The sequence below is a fragment of the Schistocerca nitens genome, chromosome 3 (genome assembly GCF_023898315.1).
Source record: "Schistocerca nitens isolate TAMUIC-IGC-003100 chromosome 3, iqSchNite1.1, whole genome shotgun sequence".
Lineage (NCBI taxonomy): Eukaryota > Metazoa > Arthropoda > Insecta > Orthoptera > Acrididae > Schistocerca > Schistocerca nitens.
Genome location: NC_064616.1, coordinates 295462873 through 295489585, shown reverse-complemented (window position 1 = coordinate 295489585; position 26713 = coordinate 295462873). Strand labels below are relative to the sequence as shown.

At 40.2% G+C, this 26713-nt stretch overlaps 1 protein-coding gene across 1 annotated transcript in view; it reads right to left on the bottom strand.

Annotated features, from left to right (window-relative positions):
- Window positions 1-26713, bottom strand: part of LOC126249194 (KICSTOR complex protein SZT2-like) — a 706154-nt gene that overhangs the window by 90197 nt on the left and 589244 nt on the right. The window contains exons 46-47 of the mRNA XM_049950848.1: window positions 19277-19383; window positions 3429-3611 (exon numbers count right to left, since the gene is read on the bottom strand). Of these exons, the coding sequence (XP_049806805.1) occupies window positions 3429-3611; window positions 19277-19383 (290 nt within the window). The remainder of the gene's footprint in view (window positions 1-3428; window positions 3612-19276; window positions 19384-26713) is intronic.

The window sequence follows — 26713 nt, the reverse complement described above, 5'->3', positions numbered from 1 at the left end:
AATATTGGTATGGCATAAGTATTTATAGCTTTTGTCTTGTTTCTTGCTGTCAATTCTGTTTTCAGTATTTTTGTTAGTCTTTGTCTATATTTTTCTTTTAGTTCTTCTTTAATATTTGTATTATCTATTCCTATTTTTTGTCTGTATCCTAGATATTTATAGGCATTCGTTTTTTCCATCGCTTCTATGCAGTCGCTGTGGTTATCCAATATGTAAGCTTCTTGTTTAGTGTGTTTTCCCTTGACTATGCTACTTTTCTTACATTTGTCTGTTCCAAAAGCCATACTTATATCATTGCTGAATACTTCTGTTATCTTTAGTAATTGGTTGAGTTGTTGATTTGTTGCTGCCAGTAGTTTTAGATCATCCATGTATAGCAAATGTGTGATTTTGTGTGGGTATGTTCCAGTAATATTGTATCCATAATTTGTATTATTTACCATGTTGGATAGTGGGTTCAGAGCAAGGCAGAACCAGAAAGGACTTAATGAGTCTCCTTGGTATATTCCACACTTAATCTGTATTGGCTGTGATGTGATATTATTTGAATTTGTTTGGATATTAAGTGTGGTTTTCCAATTTTTCATTACTATGTTTAGGAACTGTATCAATTTAGGATCTACTTTGTATATTTCCAATATTTGTAGTAACCATGAGTGGGGTACACTATCAAAAGCTTTTTGGTAATCAATGTATGCGTAGTGTAGCGACCTTTGTTTAGTTTTAGCTTGATATGTCACCTCTGCATCTATTATCAGTTGCTCTTTACATCCTCGTGCTCCTTTGCAACAGCCTTTTTGTTCTTCATTTATAATTTTGTTCTGTGTTGTATGTGTCATTAATTTCTGTTTAATGACTGAAGTTAATATTTTGTATATTGTTGGTAGGCATGTTATGGGGCGATATTTAGCTGGGTTCGCTGTGTCTGCTTGATCTTTAGGTTTCAGATAAGTTATTCCATGTGTAAGTGTATCAGGGAATGTGTATGGGTCTGCAATGTAACTGTTAAATAATTTAGTTAGATGTGAATGTGTTGAGGTGAACTTCTTTAACCAGAAATTTGCTATTTTATCATTTCCAGGGGCTTTCCAATTGTGAGTAGAATTAATTGCTTGGGTGACTTCATGTTGCAAAATTATCACTTCAGGCATTTGTGGTATCATCTTGTATGTGTCTGTTTCTGCTTGTATCCACCGTGCATGCCTGTTAAGTTGTACCGGGTTTGACCATATGTTGCTCCAGAAGTGTTCCATGTCTGTTATGTTTGGTGGATTGTTTATTTTAATGTGTGTGTTATCTATTGTCTGGTAAAATTTCTTTTGGTTTGTGTTGAATGTTTGGTTTTGTTTCCTTCTATTTTCACTTTTTTTGTATCTTCTGAGTCGTTTGGCTAATGCTTGTAATTTCTGCTTCTTTTCCTCTAATTGCTCTGTCGCTTCTTGTTGTGAGATTTTACCTAACCTTTTTCGTTTTTTTTCCGAGATTTCATTTCTTATAAATTGTGTTAGCTGTCCGATGTCTTTTCTCAGTTTTTCTATTTTGATCTGTAGCCTGTGTTGCCATGCTGGTTTTGTGGGTTTCTTCTGTGTGTTGGTTGGTTCTGATCTCTGCCTAGTGTGTATATTTAGTGTAGTGAGTGCTCCTATATAAACCAGTAGTTGTAACTCTTCCATAGTTGTGTTTTCATTTATTTTGTTGTGTATGATTGTGTTGATAGTTTTTATTGTTGTTTCGACTTGTGGGTTATTTGGTGGTCTATGCAAGAATGGTCTAATGTCTGTATTTGTGTCTTTGTATTCTATATATGTTAGCTGAAATTTTTCTTCTATATCTAACATCTGTGTCACTTCGTGATCTATTTGTGCTTGTTCTGGTGGCTGTCTTAAGATTTCGTTTTCCTCTGATTGTTTAATTGGTGCATGTTGTTCTTTGTTTGTTTGCTCTGGGATGTTTGAGTCCATTACTGTATTTTCTTCTTCTTCTGATTGCACATTATTTTGTTCCAGTATTTGTTGTACTTGTTGTTTGATGTTTTCTAATTCTGACTGGGGTATCCTGTTATTTTTTATTATTACACGGATCTGATCAGCTAGTCGTTGTTCTGTTAAAAATTTTAATTCTGGGTATCTGATAATAAATGTTGTGTTGGTTCCTAGGTTTGTTGCTTGGTAATAACAGAACATGAGGTGTCGATTAACTTCATCTGACCATCTCATCCTCTGTCTTTGTTTTCCTTCTAGGGTGGTTGCAGGAAGCATATCCTGCAAAACACCTCTATTTGGATTTAAATCATTTTCCAGTTGGCTAGCAGTATCGTTACCATTGTGGGCGGGCATAGGGTTCAAGCGTCGTCCCCGACCATGACGGCTTGTCCGAGGCTTCTTTAGTTCTGTCCTGAACCAACTAATCACACTAAAAGGAGGGTTAGCCCTATTAGTGGTTTGTTCTTTTCGTCGCCTTTTACAACTGGCAGAACATACCGGAGGCCTATTCTTTTCCCGGGCCTCCACGGGGATTATTATTATTATTATTATTATTATTATTATTATTATTATTACTGTCATTATTATTATTTATTATTATTATTATTATTATTATTATTATACTATTCTGAACTGTGTGTTATGGCTGGTGAGGCTAAACAATTAATTTTTCACATAACCTTCTAATATTTTGTTTTTGTGTCATATTGGAAACTGAAACCTTTCATAGAGGTTGAATATCTGAAAATTCCTTAAAAAGCTTAATGAAATTTGAAAACAAAAATTATATTTTCAAAACAATTTGTATTTTCACATAATTTTTAAAAATCTGCCCCAGTTTTTCCTTTATGATGTTCACTTATTCTGTCAGTATTTACATGTTGAATTTTCAATGTGAGTGTACTGAGATTCATATTGACTTTATATCAAAATATTGTGTATATCTCAACACTCTTTTTTAAAAATTGTTTGTGTCAATGAAATGTCATGAATTTGTTCTTTGCACATTCACTGCAAGCTTGTTATTTTTAAGTTTAACTTTTATTCACACTATTTGGAATTTTCATACAAAATTGGTTATTAACCTATGGCTTCCCATTTTTTATATTCATTCCATGTCATTTGAACAATCTTGCATAATTTCCCTTGCCATTTTTGATAGTTGGCTGATTAGTGAACTGACCAAAGGCAAGTTCATGTATGTCAGAAAACACTCAGGTTATTGGTGACAGTATGGATCACCTATTATTATTGTTATTATTAATATTATTATTATTACTACTACAAGCATTTTGGAGGTTTAACTGTCACAGTTCATAAATTAGATAGTGATTACTTAGACTGCCTACTGTAGTAGGTTCCAGTTGTATGGTGTCAACTAATATTATCAACAAAAAAAAAAAAAAAAGAGAAAAATAACAAGTCTGAATTTATGTTAGGTCGTACCTGAGGATGAAGACCTGTATGCCGTTTTCGAGCAACTTCCTGGTTGTGAAACAGTCCAAGTTTTTGTGCTGTCAGGCATGTGAGCAGGCCTGAACGTGCACTTAGCCACTGTCCCAAGAGATGAACCTGTTTATTCAAATTTTCCACTCTATCTTTTGACCAGTTATATGTGTACACAATCATCTGAAAATAAATATCTTCTTTGAAATAACATTTATGCTTTTGGTACTGATCAAAAAAAGTTAATAATCATACAGTTAATATAGCTATGTTTCAATGTAAGTGAGGTCATCAGCACCCATACAAGTGTGGTTATGAGTTGTGAGAAGCATGCAACATAATGTAAATTAGAAAATGTAATCCGTAGGCACTCTCTATTGAGCTCATACAGAAGAATATGTCAGAAATGTTTCAATTTCTCCAAAAGGCATTCCATTTTCTAGCAACCACAGCTCCACTGATTATCTCCAAACGACAAAACTGAAGCAACAACAATGAACTATAAATAAAAAATTACAAATGATAAATAAACCCATAGCAACTGGAATACCAACATGGAAAAGAAAAATTCTACGAACTTATGTGCCAACCCAGCACATTATTGTGAATGCAGATAAAAGTTCATTTTACATTTTTATTTGAGCACTTTGCTATATCTATGTGTTTCAACTGTGGCATCAATAGCTTGAGCTCATTGCTGCGACAGAGTTCATCAACTGCCACAAGGCAGCATAAGGATGCTATCACATGGGTAGAACCATTTAGTCATATGGCTAACAATACTTGACATCTAGTGCAGCACGATCACTTCACACCATTGTATTGTATGGAACTGGGGACCTAGAAATGACAGAGAGGCTTTCTCCCTGCCATAACCCACAATAGGCTACAGCAGTCCACTCACCCCACTGCCGCCCCACACCGAACGCAGGGTTATTGTGCAGTTCAGTCCCCAGTGGAGCCCCCAGGAATGTCTCACACCAGATGAGTGTAAACTCAATATTTACTTGGTAGAGTAATTATGGCGTATGTGTACATGGAGAAAGTGTTTGCGCAGCAATCACGGACATAGTGTAACTGAGGCGGAATAAGGGGAACCAGCCCACATTCACTGAGGCAGATGGAAAACCACCTGAAAAACCATCCACAGACTGGCCGGCACACCAGACATTGACACTAATCTGCCGGGCAGATTCGTGGCCGGGACCTGCATGCCCTGCCGCCCGGAAAGCAGTGCGTTAGACCGCACGGCTAACTGGATGGGCCACTTCAGACCATACTTGTTCTTGCTGATGACTACTGGTGACACCATGCACCATTCTACCTGGCTGTGATTTAAGACTCTCTTGAGGTTATTTATTGGATATGATGGTTGTCAGGACTATGAATTTTTTTGGAGGATTTTTATACTGGCTATCTGTTACATTTATAACATCAAAGCACAGACTTCCTTTTTTTTTAACAATTGTATTGACCAACTAGGATCATGTTAACAACTTCAGTTCCTCTTCTTCCTTTGTTGTTGTTTCCTATGTTTCCAGTATTCCCTCATTTTGTCCCCATAAAGTCTCTTCCTTTCTTCTGTTCATGTTGCTCCTGACTTTTTATTTCTTCTGCTTTGAAAGCCTTACAAATTTAGTATTTTAATTTTAAAATTGTTTCTTTCTGCTATTTCTGATTCTTTGATGTTGTTTCTTTCTAAATCTTTCCTTACTTCTGTAATCCATGCTATTGTCGATTTCTTCTTCCAGAAATATAGGAGTATTTGTTTTGTTAGTCTATTTCCATCCATTCAGTAGAGGTGTCCGAAAAAGGTTAATCTTTGTTTGGCCATTACTTCAGATGTTTTCTCTATATTTTTGTAGATCTCCTCATCTGCAGTTTTTATTGCACCCATTATTTTACTAATAATCCTTCTTTCCAGTACCTCTAGTATGTCCATCTTATAGTTCATCATTAGGCATTCAGATCCATATAAACATTCTGGTAGTGACACTGTGATGTAGTGTTTTAGTTTTGTTTTTCTAGATATACATTGTTGTTGCTGTTGTTGTTGTTGTGATCTTCAGTCCAGAGACTGGTTTTATACAGCTCTCCATGCTACTCTATCCTGTGCAAGCTTCTTCACCTCCCAGTACCTACTGAAACCTACATCCTTCTGAATCTGCTTAATGTATTCGTCTCTTGGTCTCCCTCCACAATTTTTACCCTCTGGACTGCCCTTCAATACTAATTTGGTGATCCCTTGATGCCTCAGAATATGTCCTACCGATTGGTCCCTGCTTCCAGTCAAGTTGTACCACAAATTTCTCTTCTCCCCAATTCTATTCAGTACCTCCTCATTAGTTATGTGATCTACCCATCTAATCTTCAGCATCCTTCTGTAGCACCATATTGCGAAAGCTTCTATTCTCTTCTTGTCTAAACTATTTATCAACCATGTTTCACTTCCATACATGGCTACACTCCATACAAATACTTTCAGAAAAGACTTCCTGACACTTAAATCTATACTCGATTTTAACAAATTTCTCTTCTTCAGAAACGCTTTCCTTGCTATTGCCAGTTTGCATTTTATATCCTCTCTACTTTGACCATCATCAGTTATTTTGCTCCCCAAATAGCAAAACTCATTTACTACTTTCAGTGTCTTATTTCCTAATCTAATACCCTCAGCATCACCCAAATTTAATTCGACTACATTCCATTATCCTCGTTTTGCTTTTGTTGATGTTCATCTTATATCCTCCTTTCAAGACACTGTCCATTCCGTTCAACTGCTCTTCCAGGTCCATTGCTGTCTCTGACAGAAATACAATGTCATTGGCAAACCTCAAAGTTTTAATTTCTTCTCCATGGATTTTAATTCCTGCTCTGAATTATCCTTTTGTTTCCTTTACTGCTTGCTCAATATGCAAATGGAATAACATAGGGGATAGGCTACAACCCTGACTCACTCCCTTCCCAACCACTGCTTCCCTTTCATGCCCCTCGACTCTTATAACTGCCATCTGGTTTCTGTACAAATTGGGGGAAAGAAATTTTACTCCTGCCACCTTCAGAATTTGAAAGAGAGTATTCCAGTTAACATTGTCAAAAGCTTTCTCTAAGTCTACAAATGTTAGAAATGTAGGTTTGCCTTTCCTTAATCTTTCTTCTAAAATAAGTCGTAGGGTCAGTATTGCCTCCAGTGTTCCAACATTTCTACGGAATCCAAACTGATCTTCCCTGAGGTCGGCTTCTACCAGTTTTTCCATCCGTCTGTAAAGAATTCAGATTAGTATTTTGCAGCTGTGACTTAGTAAACTGATAGATCGGTAACTTTCACATCTGTCAACACCTGCTTTCTTTGGGATTGGAATTATTATATTCTTCTTGAAGTCTGAGGGTATTACGCCTGTCTCATACATCTTGCTCACCAGATGGTAGAGTTTTGGCAGGACTGGCTCTCTGAAGCCCGTCAGTAGTTCTAATCCGAATGTTGTCTACTCTCGGGGCCTTGTTTTGACTCAGGTCTTTCAGTGCTCTGTCAAACTCTTCACGCAGTATCATATCTCCCATTTCATCTTCATCTACATCCTCTTCCATTTCCATAATATTGTCCTCAAGTACATCGCCCTTCTATAGACCCTCTATGTACTCCTTCCACCTTCCTGCTTTCCATTCTTTGCTTAGAGCTGGGTTTCCATGTGAGCTCTTGATATGCATACAAGCGGCTCTCTTCTCTCCCAAGGTCTCTTTAATTTTCCTGTTTGCAGTATCTATCTTACCCCTAGTGAGATAAGCCTCTACACCGTTACATTTGTCCTCTAGCCATCCCTGCTTAGCCATTTTGCACTTCCTGTCGATCTCATTTTTGAGATGTTTGTATTCCGTTTTGCCTGCTTCATTTACTGAATTTTTGTATTTTCTCCTTCCATCAATTAAATTCAGTATCTCTTCTGTTACCCAAGGATTTCTATTAGCACTCGTCTTTTTACCTACTTGATCCTCTGCTGGCTTCACTATTTCATCTCTCAAAGCTACACATTCTTCTTCTTCTGTATTTCTTTCCCCCATTCTTCTCAATCATTCCTTAATGCTCTCTCTGAAACTCTCTACAACTTCTGGTTCTGTCAGTTTATCCAGGTCCCATCTCCTTAAATTCCCACCTTTTTGCAGTTTATTTAGTTTTAGTCTACAGTTCATAACCAATAGATGGTGGTCAGAGTCCACATCTGCCCCTGGAAATGTCTTACAATTTAAAACCTGGTTCCTAAATCTCTGCCTTACCATTATATAATCTATCTCAAACCTGTCAATATCTTCAGGCTTAATTCATGTATACAACCTTCTTTTATGATTCTTGAACCAAGTGTTAGCTATGATTAAGTTATGCTCCGTGCAAAATTCTACCAGCGACTTCCTCTTTCATTCCTTACCCCCATTCCATATTCACCTACTACATTTCCTTCTCTTTCTTTTCCTACTATCGAATTCCAGTCACCCACGACTATTAAATTTTCATCTCCCTTCACTATCTGAATAATTTCTTTTATCTCATCATAAATTTCATCAATCTCTTCGTCATCTGTGGAGCTAGTCGGCATATAAACTTGTACTACCATGGTAGGCATGGGCTTCGTATCTATCTTGGCCACAATAATGCGTTCACTATGCTGTTTGTAGCAGCTTACCCGCATTCCTGTTTTTTTTATTCATTATTAAACCTACTCCTGCATTACTCCTATTTGATTTTGTATTTATAACCCTGTATTCACCTGACCAGAAGTCTTGTTCCTCCTGCCACCAAACTTCACTAATTCCCACTATATCTAACTTTAACCTATCCATTTCCCTTTTTAAGTTTTCTAACCTACCTGCCCAATTAAGCGATCTGACATTCCAAGCTCCGATCTGTAGACTGCCAGTTTTCTTTTTCCTGATAACAACATCCTCCTGAGTAGTCCCCACCCAGAGATCCGAATGGGGGACTATTTTACCTCCAGAATATTTTACCCAAGAGGACACCATCATCATTTAATCATACAGTAAAGCTGCATGCCCTCGGGAAAAATTACGGCTGTAGTTTCCCCTTGCTTTCAGCCGTGCGCAGTACCAGCACAGCAAGGCTGTTTTGGTTAGTGTTACAAGGCCAGATCAGTCAATCATCCAGACTGTTGCCCCTACAACTACTGAAAAGGCTGCTGCCACTCTTCAGGAACCACACGTTTGTCTGGTGTCTCAACAGATACCCCTCCATTGTGGTTGCACCTACAGTACGGCTATCTGTATTGTTGAGGCACGCAAGCCTCCCCACCAACGGCAATGTCCATGGTTCATGGAGGAGTCCACAAAAGCCAAGCAGTTTACCTTAGTTCCATTTGTTTTCCTTTACAGAATGGTTTTTATTTATTTTTCTTTTTTTATGTTGCTTAAAGAGCAGTGAAATAAATCACTTTTGTTACAGTGATGAGGTGTTGCAGTGGCAACTAGGACTCAAACTCAGTGCACAAGTAAGAATAGCAGTTCAAATTTAAGTTAATATAGATTCAGGATTCATGAAACTGTGTCAGCAACAGCTGCAACTTCAAATGTAACAACAGGAACAGCAAACACAATAACAAAAGGCAACAGCAGGCCATCATTGAGCTACAAGCCAAGCAGGTTGGACAAAAGCAGCTCACACTAGTGTGTCTCAGTTTTCATGGGAACGTTCATCAGCCTATCCTCGCTGTAACAATAGGAAGGCTACATACCCAGGTTGTCCTAACTGATTTTCAAATCACTTTCATGTTCACTGCCTATATAAGAACACACTCTGTGGATGTTTTTATAAAGAGGTACATGTGGTGGAAGTCTCCAGTATTGCAGTTAGTCATTCCTACTAGCTAAGTCCTGACAACATGAATACAGTGCAAATGTCCTTCTCCCGCAGCTGACTCCTTTTACAGAATGACCACAAAAGTTCTCTCTTCTATAAATAATTCACAATCAATCATTAAATTTTCTTCGAAATCTCAGTGCACCACTTGCTATCATAAATGACAAGGCCTATGCCCAGACTGGTTCACCATCATTTCAGCCTACATCAGAAAGATTTAAATCATACAGCAAACATTTCATCATATTTTGCAGTGAATCTACAGTAGCAGTATTGTATAAAAAAAGTTAGCCATTCACTAATAGTTTTAGCAGTGTCCTTTCCAAAGGCACAAAAAGTATTTGGGGCAGACATTTTCACAACTCTTGGGTTTCAAATAATACATGACACTAACATCATACTGTGACGGTAGCATTAAATAAGTTTGGATAACTAAGCACTGGACTTTCTGATCTCTTTCCTCTGGGTTTAGGGTGCATCAACAATTATGTGGCTTATATTAATTTAAAATCTTCTGCAAACACCTCATTACTTCCTAGCCAACCAGTCCCAATAGCATTGTGACAGAATCTCAAAAGTGAGTTAAACTGCTCAGTGAAACGAGATATCCTCACACATATCATGAATAGTCAATGAGCAACATTGCTGGAAGTTTCACAAACCAAATGGTTGTTTCTAAATTTGCAACGTTTCAGAATGGCTGTACAAGCACTGTTGGACATTGATATCCGTTCCATTCCATGGCCAGAAGAATTTGTGTCAAAACTATGTGATGGCCTGTATTTGTCCTAGACCTTTGCAACTGCCACGGTCATGCAAATTCATGGTAATTAACATGCCCTTCAAGTTGGTTCAAATGGCTCTGAGCACTATGGGACTCAACTGCTGAGGTCATTAGTCCCCTAGAACTTAGAGCTAGTTAAACCTAACTAACCTAAGGACATCACAAACATCCATGCCCGAGGCAGGATTCGAACCTGCGACCGTAGCGGTCTTGCGGTTCCAGACTGCAGCGCCTTTAACCGCACGGCCACTTCGGCCGGCCCTTCAAGTTGTACAGATACAACATACTATTTCTCAGAACTGATAGTGCACCAACATTTTCCGAAGTTACTTAGAACAGCTAATTATAAAACATCCAAAAGCAAATAACTACTTTAATGCTACAAATTTTTGCTGGGGCTTTGGGACACAGTACAGCAAAACTGATTAAAATGTAATATAAACAAGTGTCACTTTCAAAAAGAAGTTGAATGCCTTAGTGACATCTTGACTCACAGAGGTCTGAACAAAACCCATAAACATGCACAAGCCATAGATGATACACTCCTGGAAATGGAAAAAAGAACACATTGACACCGGTGTGTCAGACCCACCATACTTGCTCCGGACACTGCGAGAGGGCTGTACAAGCAATGATCACACGCACGGCACAGCGGACACACCAGGAACCGTGGTGTTGGCCGTCGAATGGCGCTAGCTGCGCAGCATTTGTGCACCGCCGCCGTCAGTGTCAGCCAGTTTGCCATGGCATACGGAGCTCCATCGCAGTCTTTAACACTGGTAGCATGCCGCGACAGCGTGGACGTGAACCGTATGTGCAGTTGACGGACTTTGAGCGAGGGCATATAGTGGGCATGTGGGAGGCCGGGTGGACGTACCGCCGAATTGCTCAACACGTGGGGCGTGAGGTCTCCACAGTACATCGATGTTGTCGCCAGTGGTCGGCGGAAGGTGCACGTGCCCGTCGACCTGGGACCGGACCGCAGCAACGCACGGATGCACGCCAAGACCGTAGGATCGTACGCAGTGCCGTAGGGGACCGCACCGCCACTTCCCAGCAAATTAGGGACACTGTTGCTCCTGGGGTATCGGCGAGGACCATTCGCAACCGTCTCCATGAAGCTGGGCTACGGTCCCGCACACCGTTAGGCCGTCTTCCGCTCACGCCCCAACATCGTGCAGCCCGCCTCCAGTGGTGTCGCGACAGGCGTGAATGGAGGGACGAATGGAGACGTGTCGTCTTCAGCGATGAGAGTCGCTTCTGCCTTGGTGCCAATGATGGTCGTATGCGTGTTTGGCGCCGTGCAGGTGAGCGCCACAATCAGGACTGCATATGACCGAGGCACACAGGGCCAACGCCCGGCATCATGGTGTGGGGAGCGATCTCCTACACTGGCCGTACACCACTGGTGATCGTCGAGGGGACACTGAATAGTGCACGGTACATCCAAACCGTCATCGAACCCATCGTTCTACCATTCCTAGACCGGCAAAGGAACGTGCTGTTCCAACAGGACAATGCACGTCCGCATGTATCCCGTGCCACCCAACGTGCTCTAGAAGGTGTAAGTCAACTACCCTGGCCAGCAAGATCTCCGGATCTGTCCCCCATTGAGCATGTTTGGGACTGGATGAAGCGTCGTCTCACGCGGTCTGCACGTCCAGCACGAACGCTGGTCCAACTGAGGCGCCAGGTGGAAATGGCATGGCAAGCCGTTCCACAGGACTACATCCAGCATCTCTACGATCGTCTCCATGGGAGAATAGCAGTCTGCATTGCTGCGAAAGGTGGATATACACTGTACTAGTGCCGACATTGTGCATGCTCTGTTGCCTGTGTCTATGTGCCTGTGGTTCTGTCAGTGTGATCATGTGATGTATCTGACCCCAGGAATGTGTCAATAAAGTTTCCCCTTCCTGGGACAATGAATTCACGGTGTTCTTATTTCAATTTCCAGGAGTGTATTTGAGTGCTCCCAGACCTAAAAGACATCCAATGATATCTTCAGAAAAATAATTATTACACAAAATGCAAACCTAACACAGTTTACATTATGAGATCACTCAATAACTTATTATGTTAAGACCAAGGAAAAGAAAGGTCCCACCAGTGCCAAAACACTTTTAAAAAAGTACAAGGGTGTGCTAAAAAGTAATGTCTCTGAATTTTTTATGTGACAACTCTTAAAGCTTTTTTAAATAAAACAGATATTATATATTATCAACATTCTACATCTTTATTCTTCATGACTACATACTTATTTCTCAGCATAGTCACCCTGGCGATGAACACATTTCTTCCAACGAGAAACCAATTCGTTGACACCCTCCCTTTAGAATGACTGATTTTATTGACAGGGCCACAGCCTCACCTCTGCTTGCACCACTTCATCTACATCTACATGGTTACTCTGCAATGCACACTTAAGTGCCTGGTAGAGGGTTCATCGAACCATTTTCATACTACTTCTCTACCATTCCACTCTCGAATCACGCATGGGAAAAGGAACACCTAAATCTTTCTGTTCGAGCTCTGATTTCTCTTATTTTATTTTGATGATCATTTCTCCATATGTAGGTGGGTGTCAACAAAATATATACGCATCCAGAAGAGAAAGTTGGTGATTGAAATTTCATAAACAGATGTTGCTGCAAAGAACACCGCCTTTGTTTCAGTGACTGCCACCCCAACTCACATATCATATTAGTGACTCTCTCACCCCTATTGCATGATAACATGGAATGAGCTGCCCTGCTTTGCACTTTTTCGATGTCCTCCATCAATCCTACCTGGTAAGGATCCCATACTGCTCAGCAATATTCCAGCAGAGGATGGGTGTAATGTAGGCTGCCTCTTTAGTGGGTTTGTCGCATCTTCTAAGTGTCCTGCCAACAAAGCACAGTCTTTGTTTCACCTTCCCCACAATATTATCCATGTGGTCTTTCCCATTTTAGTTGCCCATAATTGTAATTCCTAGATATTTAGTCAAATTGACAGCCCTTAGATTTGTGCAATTTATCGTATACCCAAAATTTATCAGATTTCTTTTAGTACCCATGTGGATTGCCTCACACTTTTCTTTGTTTAGTGCTAATTGCCACTTTTCGCACCATAAAGAAATTCTCTCTAGATCATTTTGTTATTGGAATTGATCGTCTGATGATTTTAATAGACAGTAAATTACAGCGTCATCTGTAAACAATCTAAAGGGTACTCAGATAATCACCTAGATCATTTATATAAACCAGGAACAGCAGACGGCCTATGACACTACCTTGCAGAATGCCAGATATCACTTCTGTTTAACTCAATGATTTACCGTCTATCACTATGAACTGTGACCTCTCTGGTAGGAAATCACAAATCCAGTCACACAACTGAGATGATACTCCATATGCACGCAATTTAATTAATAGTTGCTTGTGAGGAACGGTATCAAAAGCCCTCCACAAATCCAGGAATATGGAATCGATCTGAGATCCCTTATCAACAGCACTCATTACTTCATGGGAATAAAGAGCTGTGTTGCACAAGAATGATATTATCTGAATCTGTGTTGGTTATGTATCAATAAGTCATTTTCTTCAAGGTGATTCATAATGTTCAAGTACAGTATATGTTCCAAAATCCTACTGCAAATTGAGGTCAGTGATATGGGTCTGTTTCAATGGGTTACTACTATTTCCTTTCTTGAATTTCGGTGTGACCTGTGCTACTTTCCAGTCTTTAGGAGCAGACCTTTCGTCAAGTGAGCGGTTGTATATGGTTGCTAAGAAAGGCCCTATTGTGTCTGCATACTCTGAAAGGAACATCATTGGTATAGCATCTGGACTGTAAGACTTGCCTTTCTTAAGTGATTTGATTTGTTTTGCAACACCTAAAATATCTACTTTTATGTCACTCATGCTAACAGCTGTTCTGGTTTCGAATTCTGGAATATTTACTTCGTCTTCTTTTGTGAAGGAATTATAGTAAACTGTATTTAGTAATTCCACTTTAGTGGCACCATCATTGATATTATTTCCATTGCTATCGCGCAGTGACGGTATTGACTGTTTTTTGCCATTGGTGTGCTTTACATATGACCAGAATCTCTTTGGGTTTTCTACCATATTTTGAGAGAATGTTTCATTGTGGAAGCTATTAAAAGCATCTCACATTGACGTCCAAGCTAAATTTTGACCTTCCGTGAAACTCAGCCAGTCGTGCGGATTTTGTGTTCTTCTGAATCTGGCATGCTTTTTTCGGTGCTTCAGCTCTACCAAAGTGATGTCTTGGATTTCACACACTGACATAATCATGTCACACACCACCATGTTACTCGATAAAATTCAGCCTTTTAGCAGCATCAGCGAAGCACAACAGTGACACCAGTCAGCCCTCTGTCTAACAATGTATAACCCAACAATGCAACTTATCCTGGCTCCCAGCACAGTACTGAGGCAGTACTATCCCACAAAACTGGCAATGAGAATAAAAAAAAAGACATCATATATGCCTCCAAAACTCTGACTTCTGCACAAACAAATTATTATCAAAATGAAAAAAAAAAACCTCTTGTGATAATATTTGGCATCCAAAAATTTTGTACATCGTTACCAACCTCCAATTTCCTTGGCTGATCCCAAGAATCAACATCCAGAAAAAGGCAGCTCAATGCCTCTATCAATCGCCCCTCTTCCTAAATAATTACATGTACACCAATCATTATTGACCTACAGTGCAACATGCAAATGCCAATGCCTTCTCCTGATTCCTGACTCCCCACGAGGTCAGAACCCACATTTGAATGTAATCATTGCATTCAGCCTGCAGTGGGGAGGCGGAGCAGTTCAACCGCACATTCAAAGCACAGATGCACAAGATGATGGTGACTGTATGAAAAGCGGATGCCCTGGCTAAATTGCTTCCTCATACGAGACCACACTGATCCAGGGAGGAATTTCAGTAGAGCTTTTGCATGGCCACAAGTGCCAAATACTCCTGGAGGTCCTGCAACCGGTGACATACTCACGGTTAGCCCAGCTGTTGCCACATACCCTCGGTGGGTACAGCAATTTGTGTCCACAGCTTTGGTATGTCACAGGTTGGAGGTTGGTTCCCCAGCATCAGGAGGCCAAAAAATATTCATAGTGGAAGCCAATGGCACCAGACTGGTGCAGAACATAAATATGTGCCTACAAACTTCCACACAGTGTCAGACGGCACCACCACTGAGGCCAGTGCCAGTCCAGTACAACTTCTGATGCCAGTCACACGTCAAGAAATACCACAGTTGGACAGCAATGGAGTAGGATCCCTCCCCAGCCCCTTTACAGTCTGCTTCCAGCAAGGAGGCAAACAGCTGGACCCTGCCAACAGCCAAATCTGGTTCAGAGATGCTGTGCCAATCACGTGCAAATTACAGTGATATAAGAGCAAATGACAGTGATATAAGTGCAAATGAGTGATATAACAGAGCCTCGACCATCAATGTCGCTAGACTCTGAGGTGGCAGCCTACACTGCAACTTCTTGCTGACCTGCTCACCCACATCTCCCCCTGCCAGTTTGATGATCCCACTGGCAGCAGGAACATTTCTGGCTGTAATAGATGAGGGATCCTAAATCTCTGTCATTGGCAAGCAAGACTGATAGCCTATGATCATTACTGTCCCACATTTCACAGACACCTGAATGATGGTGCAAAATGCCTATCATGTGCGGAACTGCTGGCAATATACAGCTAATAAAACTCACTTTCTAGTGGAGCACTATTACATCAGACTGTCCCGCATTTTCACTAACAACTCTTGCTATTACCATGCTCCATGCTACATGGATGTGATTATTCACAAGGGTTGTTCAATACGTAATGCAACACTCTTTTTCTTGGCCAATTCTGGTTGAAAAATTGCAGAATGTCTTGTGAAACATTGTGGAATATTTCCACTTCAACCCCCCATAGTTTCATTAAGTTCCAATAGGTGGTGGTGCTATATGTAGCCTTCAAAATGGTGTCTGTAACAGAGGTATGCTCCAAGCTGAGAGCTGTCACTGAGTTTCCGTTGGCAGGGAACCAGAGCACCAGATATTCAAAGGCATTTGCAGAATGTCTATGGGGAGATGGTACTGAACAAAAGCAAAGTGAGTCACTGTGCAAGGTGTTTGTCATCATTGCAACATGGTCACCCAAACCTCTCTAGTCTGCCACATGCAGACACTCTCGTTCAAGGTGATTAACACATACAATCAAACACCTCACAGCACAAGTGGATGTCTCTGTTGGTAGTACTGACACACTCATCCACCTTCCGACCCACAAGTTCTGACCTCCACCTGTTGTCCAATGAAGGATGCACTCTGCAGGAAGCAGTACATGGAGGATGGGGTGGTCACTGATGCAGCAAGACATTGGCTCCAATGCTGACAGTAGAGGGGTACCATCCAGGTATACAGGCCCTCCCAATAAGGTGGTGTAAGGCCATCACATTGAATGGGGATAATGTTGAAAAATAGGGTTTTGCAGCTGGGGAATAATATGATGTATTGGAATCCTAAATAAAATCAACCTGCTTTCAGAAAAAAAAGTGTTGCATTACTTATTGAATGCCCTCTTATCGAAACTGTCATACCTGGAAGCTGACTGGAATCTGGCACAACTACAAACTTCCTTGCTATATCTTTAGTCTGATTGCCTACTATGATCGCAGCATGAGGCACAGACTGCTTTTGAGAGCTATTTGCAGATTTCTTTGTTGTGTCAGGAGCAGTGAAACAAATTAGTTTTGTTACACTGACCAGGTGTTACACACATTATGCTGTAGCAGACACATTTATATTACAACACTTTAAGGATCATTTAGAAAATACTTAAATTTTTATCACATATAACTTTGCATATCATAAACTGAAATATACTGCTGCATTTTTCTGTTTATATGAGAAGGCTAATTTCAGGAAGTATTGTAGAGATTTTTACACAGTTTTCACCAATAGGCTGATGCACACGGAAGGTGTGTACACAATTTATAAATATTTTGGAAAATTGTCTGAAATGTGATGAATTTAAGTCCCCCAACATGTTTTTGTCTGTATATGAAAGCCAGTCTCAGGACTACTATAGAGATTTTGATATAGTTTCCACTAATAGATAGATTGATTCACAAGGAAAGCTTGTTTATATAATTTATTCCCGATATGTCAGGCCAATCATCTGGCTGTAGATACTTGGTGCTACCCATGTGAAGCCAGGCCTGGTTGCTAGTTAACACCCAAAAAGACAAACATTTTGCATGGAGGAAAGGAAAGTAGGTGTTTAACTTTCCATTGATGAGGAAATCATCACATTCAGAACAAAAGCTGACATCAGTCACAACCATTTCATAGGAACCATCCAAGCATTTGCCTTAAGCAGTTTAGGACAACCACAGAAAAGCAAAATCTGGATGGCCAGATGGTGATTTGAACCATTGATCTCCCACATGTGAATCCAGTGCATTGCCACACTGCAGCCTCACTTGATAAATGTAACATGGAGTTATGATGTCCACCAGACAGCTTTGTACATGCTTACAGTTCACTGGTACTGAGTGCTGAGGTACAATGATAGGGTTGTTGATTACTGAGAACACCTGTGACATTTGCACACAACCGTGTGTTTACTGAGTTGGTGCGCAAGCACAGAAGTGTTATCAATTTAAATAAAATGGCAGCAGGAACATCCTATGCAACAACAGCTGATAAGAAGTACTGCTGGATTTCAGCTTCAAAAGAAACAGTACAACTTGGGACTCAACAGCTTCTGTGGGTAGTGGTTACGCCTGTGAATACTTAAAATTTCATCCTTACCACATTTTCTCTGGTCTGAAGGCATATTGCTTTCTGTTCAGTATGATGGTTTGATTCCTAGGTTTGAGTGGCATCCCTCACGCCATCCACAATGGAGTAGCTTGTGAGAACATCTATACCATCTAAATCTCCACTACAACCTTCATTGTGTTATAATTAATTTGTCCTGAACAACAGTTAGATAATATATAGCCTCCTATCTCTATACCCACTGAACTCTCCTGTCCTGTGTATGTACTGTTCCCTTCCAGTCTATTCTGGTTTGCCTGTTTTCTTTTTAAATGTATTCCTTAGATGCCCCTCCTCTCTCTCTCTCTCTCTCTCTCTCTCTCTCTCTCATCCTCCACTCCACTTTCACTGTTTTCTCACTTTTTTCCAGTTTTTGGTTGGTTAAAATTTCCTCACCCTCCTTGCATGAAATATGATCCCTGTATTAACGTAACTCTGGCAGCTAGCTTTGTATCTCTATTCCTTTATCTGCTTCTCCACTTCCACCCAATTCTATACAAGCTTCTGTGATTCTTTTTCCTTCATCTATCTTTCTTGTCAGTCCTCCTCAGCATAGATCATCATGTGCACTGGTTACATTGAAGCATCAGAAGTGTATATGTACATGTACACTTGTCTCTATGGCTACGATATTTATCTGTTCTTATTCCAGAAAGTAATCACTTGTCACATCATCATTAAGATGGTGACTGGCTTGTCCTCTCAATTGTCATTCTCATTTCAAACAAGAGAGAAGCAACTGCCCATGTTCCTTTCAAGGGAAGCATCACACACTTCTGTGTTATGATTTAAGGAGACATCAAAAGACCTGATTCAGGGCAGCAAGCCCCAAGTTTGAATGCAGTTCTTCACAAGTAAGAATTCTGATTTTACTGATGTTCTGCTTTCATCACATTTGAACTTTTTTTCTATTTTACACACCAAAGTGTTTTATGTTGTGGAGTGATATAAGAAATGAGAGTTTTTAATTATATCATAGGAAATACACTAAAAAGTGGAGAGTATGTTAAACAAAAATGACGAGGAAACTGGCAACGTAAAAACCAAAAGGCACAAGTGTCTTTGAAAATAATAATAATGGAGGAAACTGGAAATGTAAAGACCAAAAATTACATATGTCTTTAAAAATAATAATATTAAAAATAATAATAAAAAATACACGTACCCACAAATGGACCTCATGATTCAAAAATTGAAACAAAATTTACTTCTCTCATAATTACTATACCTGTATATTCTCTGCACATCAACATGAAACCTATGAATGAATATGAGGATGATGAAATGAATTTAGTAGTCCACTATTATAGTGTAGGAAAAAACTGGTGCAGCTAAATTTATAAATTTTATGCATTAACGTTACCTGCAACTCATTTAAAACAGCAAAAAGAAACCTCTGACGTGGCACAAAACATGTGTTCTCTTCCACTAACTCAAGAAGGGGTGGAAACTTTTGAAATCCTTTCTGGGCTGCAAAAGAAAAACAGTAGTTTCAGTCAAATTACTTAAAAGTCTTAATAAATTTACTTATACATCATTTGCAGCACTACCATTACTGAACATGTAATTATACAGGGCAAAACCAGTTTGAATGTTCCTCACACAGAATATTTGATCACACATTACTCTGTGCATCACTTCTGTTTCACTAAGAAGCACAAAGAACAAGTATAGTACAAAGCACAGTTATGGTAGGAGTACAGTGTGAGCAATGTGGTTACTTCACTCACACCACTCTTCTCCCTGGAGAATTCTATGAGTGGGACATAGTGGGATGGGACAGTTCATGTCGCCACCTCTCCGTGTGAGAGAACCTAGAATACAATTATTATTCACTCTCTTTAAGAGTGCACAGTATCTGTATTCCAGTTCTCTCTAGATCATACCATTGACTACCCTTCCCCCTCCCTGACTAGCATTCTCTTCAACTGCAATGAAGACTGAAACTGTCACATAGGTGTAATCCATTCACTACTTAGTCAATTTTGTGGCCCCTCTTTATACTGTATTCCCACGTCCTGTCACCTAACTTTCTTTAAGAACTTTCCCTATATTATTTTCCTACTTTCTCTTTGTCTCTTATTCTTTCCCAATATGACACAACATTCATTAAACTGACTGAGCTAATCATGAATTCTTTGAGTCAAATTTTTTTATCCACCACATGCTTAGTGTCACTTTTCTCTCATGTGAAGAAGATAGAGACCTTTAATGACTGGCTCAAAAATGTTTTGCGTACGCTGCATGGCTACCAAAGTGTGTGGATTTATGTTCAAGAGGGCTAAGAAATGAAATAACAAGCCTTATGAAGCTAAAACATAATTTTAAAAACAAAATATATACTGAAGCAAGAGCAATCTGTCAAAAGTACACATATTTGAAATCAAAATCTGCTGCTGGGTAACATTTGATACCATGTTGTTACATCCCATGTATTCTAACATGCTTGGATCCACCTTGGAATGCTGTCCGCAAGGTGGCTGAGACATTACTGCTAAGTCTGTCCATACTGAGATCAAAAGAATACACAATGTAAGTATAAACTGGTCCCAGGCATATTCCGCCAGATTAATGACAGCATATACTACAAGCTATTCCATATGATTAACTCTTGCCTCCTTGAGACAGGTGTTCACAAGGTGGGTGTAGTGTATTCGCACATTATCATCTTGAAAGACAAGCTAATTGCCAACATATTGACTGTGGGGTTGGATGGTAGGTTGGAGTATCCTAAACCAACACAGTGCAGCCTCTGAATTACCCACTGCATTGTACACTTAAGGCATACACTGGTACCTGGCCACCTTCATATTCTTCTAAACCTGACACCACTGATCCAGGCTTTATTCCAGGTATTCCCTTGTCCACCACCTTCACACAAGAAGGTGCTGGGGGTTTGTACTGTTGTTCACAATGTGTGCCTAGAGGCCAACTTGATGAAATGGAGCTGATTGTGTACTACTGTCTGGGAAGTTGCAGCCCTCCCAGTTGCCTTCAAAAACGCAGCACACAGTTCTGTTGCATTCTCTTAGGATAAGTATGGGCCATAATTTGTAGGTAGTGGTCATCACCTGTTGTTGACCACAGATAACCCCTACAAGGTGGAAATTCAGTGTTTTGTATCTCACAATAGTGACTGAATGTTCAGATGACATCACTGTGGTGTTGAAAGTTAAACGTTGTCCCATTCATGATAGGAAACACAGTGCATTCCACTGACCTGCAGTGAGAATGCACGTTTACTTTAAATCCATTACACTGGCTTTTGTATATACCAAATTTTGTGGTCAAAAAAATGTGTGTGGTTCATTTAACACTAAACATTTTAAATACAAGTCTGCACAAACATAATGTGGATGTCTCTTTCAATTTTTTGATTTTATAGGTGAAATGACAAGTTAAAATGCAAGCACAAAAAAGATTAAAAATATAATGTTTTTGTGTGTTTCAAAAGTTGGGGGACAGGTGTGCCACACACATAAATGTGATTAGGAGACTCTTGGGAAGAAGAGGATACTGAAGAGTGTCCGTGATAGGCTATGATATGAATAGTGAAGTAATGGTTAGTGGAATAGGAACAATTGCAAGTTCTTGTGAAAGGAGTGGATGTAGCTGCTTGTGGGGATCTTTTTAGGTAAGGTTATAGTAGGGGCTACAATGAGCATCACAGAAATTCTGGGAGAGAATACAGGTTTGGAATACTGCCAAGGATTCACCTCTGTAGCCAATGTCATTAACACACACCTGTACAGTAGTGCTCGACTTGGAGATACACTAGTTCAAATCCTGGAGGTGAAAAATTTTCACTGTGATTATTTGGCCAGTAAGAGGAGGAGAGGTGGTGGCCTAAAGTTCCTGAGCACCAGTATACGCAACAATGTCCTGGATTAAATTCCAAATCTCTCTGCAGTGTCTCACGAAGTGAAGGTATGTGACATTGTTAACAATGATCAAACTGTCAGACAGGGACATTAAGTCTGGCAGCCCACTTGGTGCAATTTGAGAGGAGTAGGCTATGTGCCAGCACTGGGTTTCACCCTCTCTCTTCCCTTCATCCATAACAGAAACTCAACACTGTGCTGCACAAGCACTCACCACTGTCATCCACAAGACAGAGACACACACTTGACACTTCATATCATGTCAGAGGAAGACAACGGCCAACCATTTCCACTAGAACATTGACTAACACAGCGACGCAGGATTCCTGCATTTGTTCCCCTATGCTTGTTTCCCAGGGTATGGGCGTACTTTGATTTCTAATATTGCCACGGATAGGGGAACTTTTCTGAACTGTCAAATGCAAGAGGAACCAGCTCCAGAAGAAGATATCTCACAGTTGGTGTGTAGGATAGGGAGTTCTGCTTATTATTAATAATCAACCTCAAACCTGAAAACTGTTCAATGATGGCATCCATGTCTCTGATACATCTACATCAGCAGCTGTTCAGCCCCAATTGTATGAGGTTAATTTTTCTTATTAAAATTCTTAGGAATAAGAGGACCAATCATATTGGAAGGAATTTACACTACTGGCCATTAAAATTGCTACACCACAAAGATGACACGCTACAGATGCGACAGGAAGAAGATGCTGTGATATGCAAATGATTAGCTTTTCAGAGTATTCACACAAGGTTGGCGACGGTGGTGACAACTACAACGTGCTGACATGAGGAAAGTTTATAACCGATTTCTCAAACACAAACAGCAGTTGACCGGCGTTGCCTGGTGAAACGTTATTGTGATGCCTCTTGTAATGAGGAGAAATGCGACTTTGATAAAGGTCGGATTGTAGCCTATCGCGATTGCGGTTTATCGTATCGCGACATTGTCGCTCACGGTGGTCGAGATCCAACGATTGATAGCAGAATATGGAATCGGTGTGTTCAGGAGGGTAATACGGAATGCCATGCTGGATCCCAACGGCCTTGTATCACTAGCAATCAAGATGACAGGTACCTTATCTGCATGGCTGTAACAGATCGTGCAGCCACGTCTCGATCCATGAGTCAACAGATGGGGACATTTGCAAGACAACAATCATCTGCACGAACAGTTCGACGACGTTTGCAGCAGCATGGACTACCAGCTTGGACCGTGGCTGCAGTTACCCTTGACACTGCATCACTGACAGGAGCGCCTCTGATGGTGTACTCAACGACGAACCTGGGTGCATGAATGGCAAAACATCATTTTATCGGATGAATCCAGGTTCTGTTTACAGTATCCGTGTTTGGCGACATCGCAGTGAATGCACATTGGAAGCGTGTATTCGTCATCGCCATACTGGCGTATCACCCGGCATGATGGTATGGGGTGCCATTGGTTACACGTCTCACTCACATCTTGTTCACAATGACGGCACTTTGAACAGTGGAAGTTACATTTCAGATGTGTTACGACCCGTAGCTCTACCCTTCATTCGATCCCTGCAAAACCCTACATTTCAGCAGGATTATGCACGACCGCATGTTGCAGGTCGCAGGTCCTGTACGGGCCTGTCTGGATACAGAAAATGTTCGACTGCTGCCCTGGCCAGCACATTCTCCAGATCTCTCACCAATTGAAAACATCTGGTCAATGGTGGCCGAGTAACTGCCTCGCCACAATACGCCAATCACTATTCTTGATGAACTGTGGTATCATGTTGAAGCTGCATGGGCAGCTGTACCTGTACACGCCATCCAAGCTCTTTTTGACTCAATGCCCAGGCGTATCAAGGTCGTTATTACAGCCAGAGGTGGTTGTTCTGGGTACTGATTTCTCAGGATCTATGCACCCAAATTGCGTGAAAATGTAATCACATGTCAATTCTAGTATAATAAATTTGTCCAATGAATACCCGTTTATCATCTGCATTTCCTCTTGGTGTAGCAATTTTAATGGCCAGTAATGTAGGAGCGTATTCCCTACTGATAGAAGTATTTTCAATCATTTTTCAGTGAACATTTAAGTGAGGATTCACACTTTGCCAACGGATTCAATGAAGGTGATGATGAGGTCAACCTAGTGGCAGGCACCACAAATTATGATGCTGTGTTACGTGTTATTTCTCTAGCTACACCAGTAATTAGGTTCAATTATGAGGCTCAATGGAAATAAGACTTCGAAACTTTTGGTATCAATAGACTTATTGATTTTTTCTTCACTTATTTAGCTGAACAAAGTAGGAACATCTACCAGCACGTGTAGGAAATTGACAGTGGAAAGACAGGGCCTATCAAAACTGTGGTTTATTGTTCCACAATATTGCTGCTCCCATTGGTCAACATCCCATCACCGGTATACGAATATGGCATTGGTGGACTCAAAAGGATTGTACACACCTAGTACTCAATGACAGATACATTTACATGTATCAGCACCCCCAGCGCACCATGGGATGTTGACATGATGTTCACTGTTGCAGCTTCATTAGAGATGGCAGCAGAGAGAGAGGCACACCGACAGCACCAGATATAGAAGTGACACCATATCATCTTTTCAGACAAATTCCAGTTTCCCATGTAGCATCATGACAGATGTATCCACGTGAAGAAGCTCTGAGGAAGTTGCATGTTGCCCGATCAAATTTGTCACTTTTGTACTGGCCCAGTGCCTGATGTGATGGTACGGGTGCCTGGGTACTCGACACTATCACATCTGATTTGTTAATTTGGACAGCAGGTGTTTGTTACATTTCGACATGTTAAGACTAGTAGCTATGCTCTGTATACAATCTCTCTGTGCTGAAAACTTACAATGAGATAACAGAAGAATGCACGTCAACTGTGCTGTCCTGATCTACCTCAATACAGAGGACATGTACCTGTTGTCCTGACCAGCAAATTCTCCAGATCTCACAGCCATTGAAAACGTTTGGTTATGCTTGGGGTAAGGGACTAGCATGTCCCACCCATCAGCCAGTATGATTGATGTGAATCCATCACAGAGCAGATGCAGCTTGGAGTACTGTACCTGCGCCCAAGCTCAGTTCCACTCAATACCCAGCTGGGATAGAGCCATAGTTGCTTCCAGTGGTGGCAGCTCTATGTGCTAAATTTCTCACCCTGCACACTCTCAAATCATCTACAAATTTAATCACACACACTGCCCGCTATACAGTAAACCCACAATAACTGAAATTTTATTACTTGCTGTCCTTCGTGGTGTTGCAGTTTTAATGGCCTGCTGTGTATTTCTGGAGCTTTTATTTCTCATGATTTTTTTTTTCGTAATCATAGAACCAATGGAGTAAAAATCATTTTCATAAGGTCCCATTCTGGCAACCTGTTACAGGCAGGATCAAATTTCATCTGCTATTGAAATATATTCATTTCTCCAACAACACACTGCAACCCAGTGATGAGCTCTAAAAAATTAAATCAGTTCTGGATTGTTTCAGTAGTTTTATGAGTAATTATTGTATTCCAGACTACAAACCCATTTTCATGCAGAGTATGAGAGTTGCATCTTAAGTCTATTTGTAGAGTGTAGACGCCTGTGAAGTTTGTGTGTCTTGTGTGGTGTCACATTTGTGTTTTACAATGATGAGAGATGGGACAGGATGAGCCCTACGCTGACACATAACTCACCTCATTTGACAGGTGCATCATGATTGACAGCACCACATGCCCTCACTTCATGAGAAACTATTCACAGTTATGGAATTTAATCCAGAATATTAGCACAAAGCCTAGTGATTATGAACTTTACATTAGTACCTCTCTTCCATTTGACAGTCAAATATTGGTTGTGGAAATTTCTTCACAGTAGGATTTGAAAAAGTTACCTTCATGTCAAACACCATCAAAAAGAGTGCTTCACAGCTTTCAGCTATGGAGGTGGGTAGAGCTAAAGAGTTAGTTGCATGAAACTGAAAAAAATATCTGACGAGTGACAATGACTGACAATTTTGCTGTTTGCACATGCAAAGACAAAGATAACATCATCACCACTTCTAATACACATCATGCGAGAATGATTGAAATTTGTAATAGAAACAGTGGTGCAGTCTTGAACTCTAATAAATGATAAACTACAATAATGACATGTTGGGCACTCATCAGCAAAATCAAATGTTGGAATATTATTCAGTTGCAGTAACACCTAATAATAGAGCTTGGTCCACTTTTTATGGAAATATATGTACATGACAGATACCTATTTTAGCTTCATGCAACTGGAATCTGTTTCACAGAAGTTCTCCTGCAAAACTTGCTCAACTAGCACTCCTAGGAGAAAAGATATTGCGGGGATATGGGTTAGCCACAGACTGTGGGCATGTTTCCAGAATGAGGTTTGGAAGGTAGAAGATCAGATACTGGCAAAAGTAAAACTATGTGGACAACTTGTGAGTCATGATTGGGTAGTTCATTCGGTAGATCACTTTCCTGCATTCGGTCCAGCACACAGTTTTAACCTGCCCGTGAATACTCTACTGCAGAGTGGATACTCATTCTGGGAACACATATTCTATTTCTATACATACACAAGATTTATTACATTTGTATCATCTTTTTGATTGTTAGGCCCATTTTTTTTTTTTTTTTTTTTTTTTTTTTTTTGCATTTTCAGTTAAACAAATGATATAGGTTATATACCATTTTCTGAAACTGCCATAAAAGTCTTATTTAGACCATATGTGTTTTGCTTTATTTCAATGAATCTTCAGTGGTCATTGTAACAACTTGGTTTTTCTTACAAATGTGTTTGTCAATATCATAAACATTTCTCATGTTTTACATTACAGCTGTTAAATAGTATTAGACTACAATTGTTACTCAAAATATTTTGTTACTGTATTCTTATTTGTCAC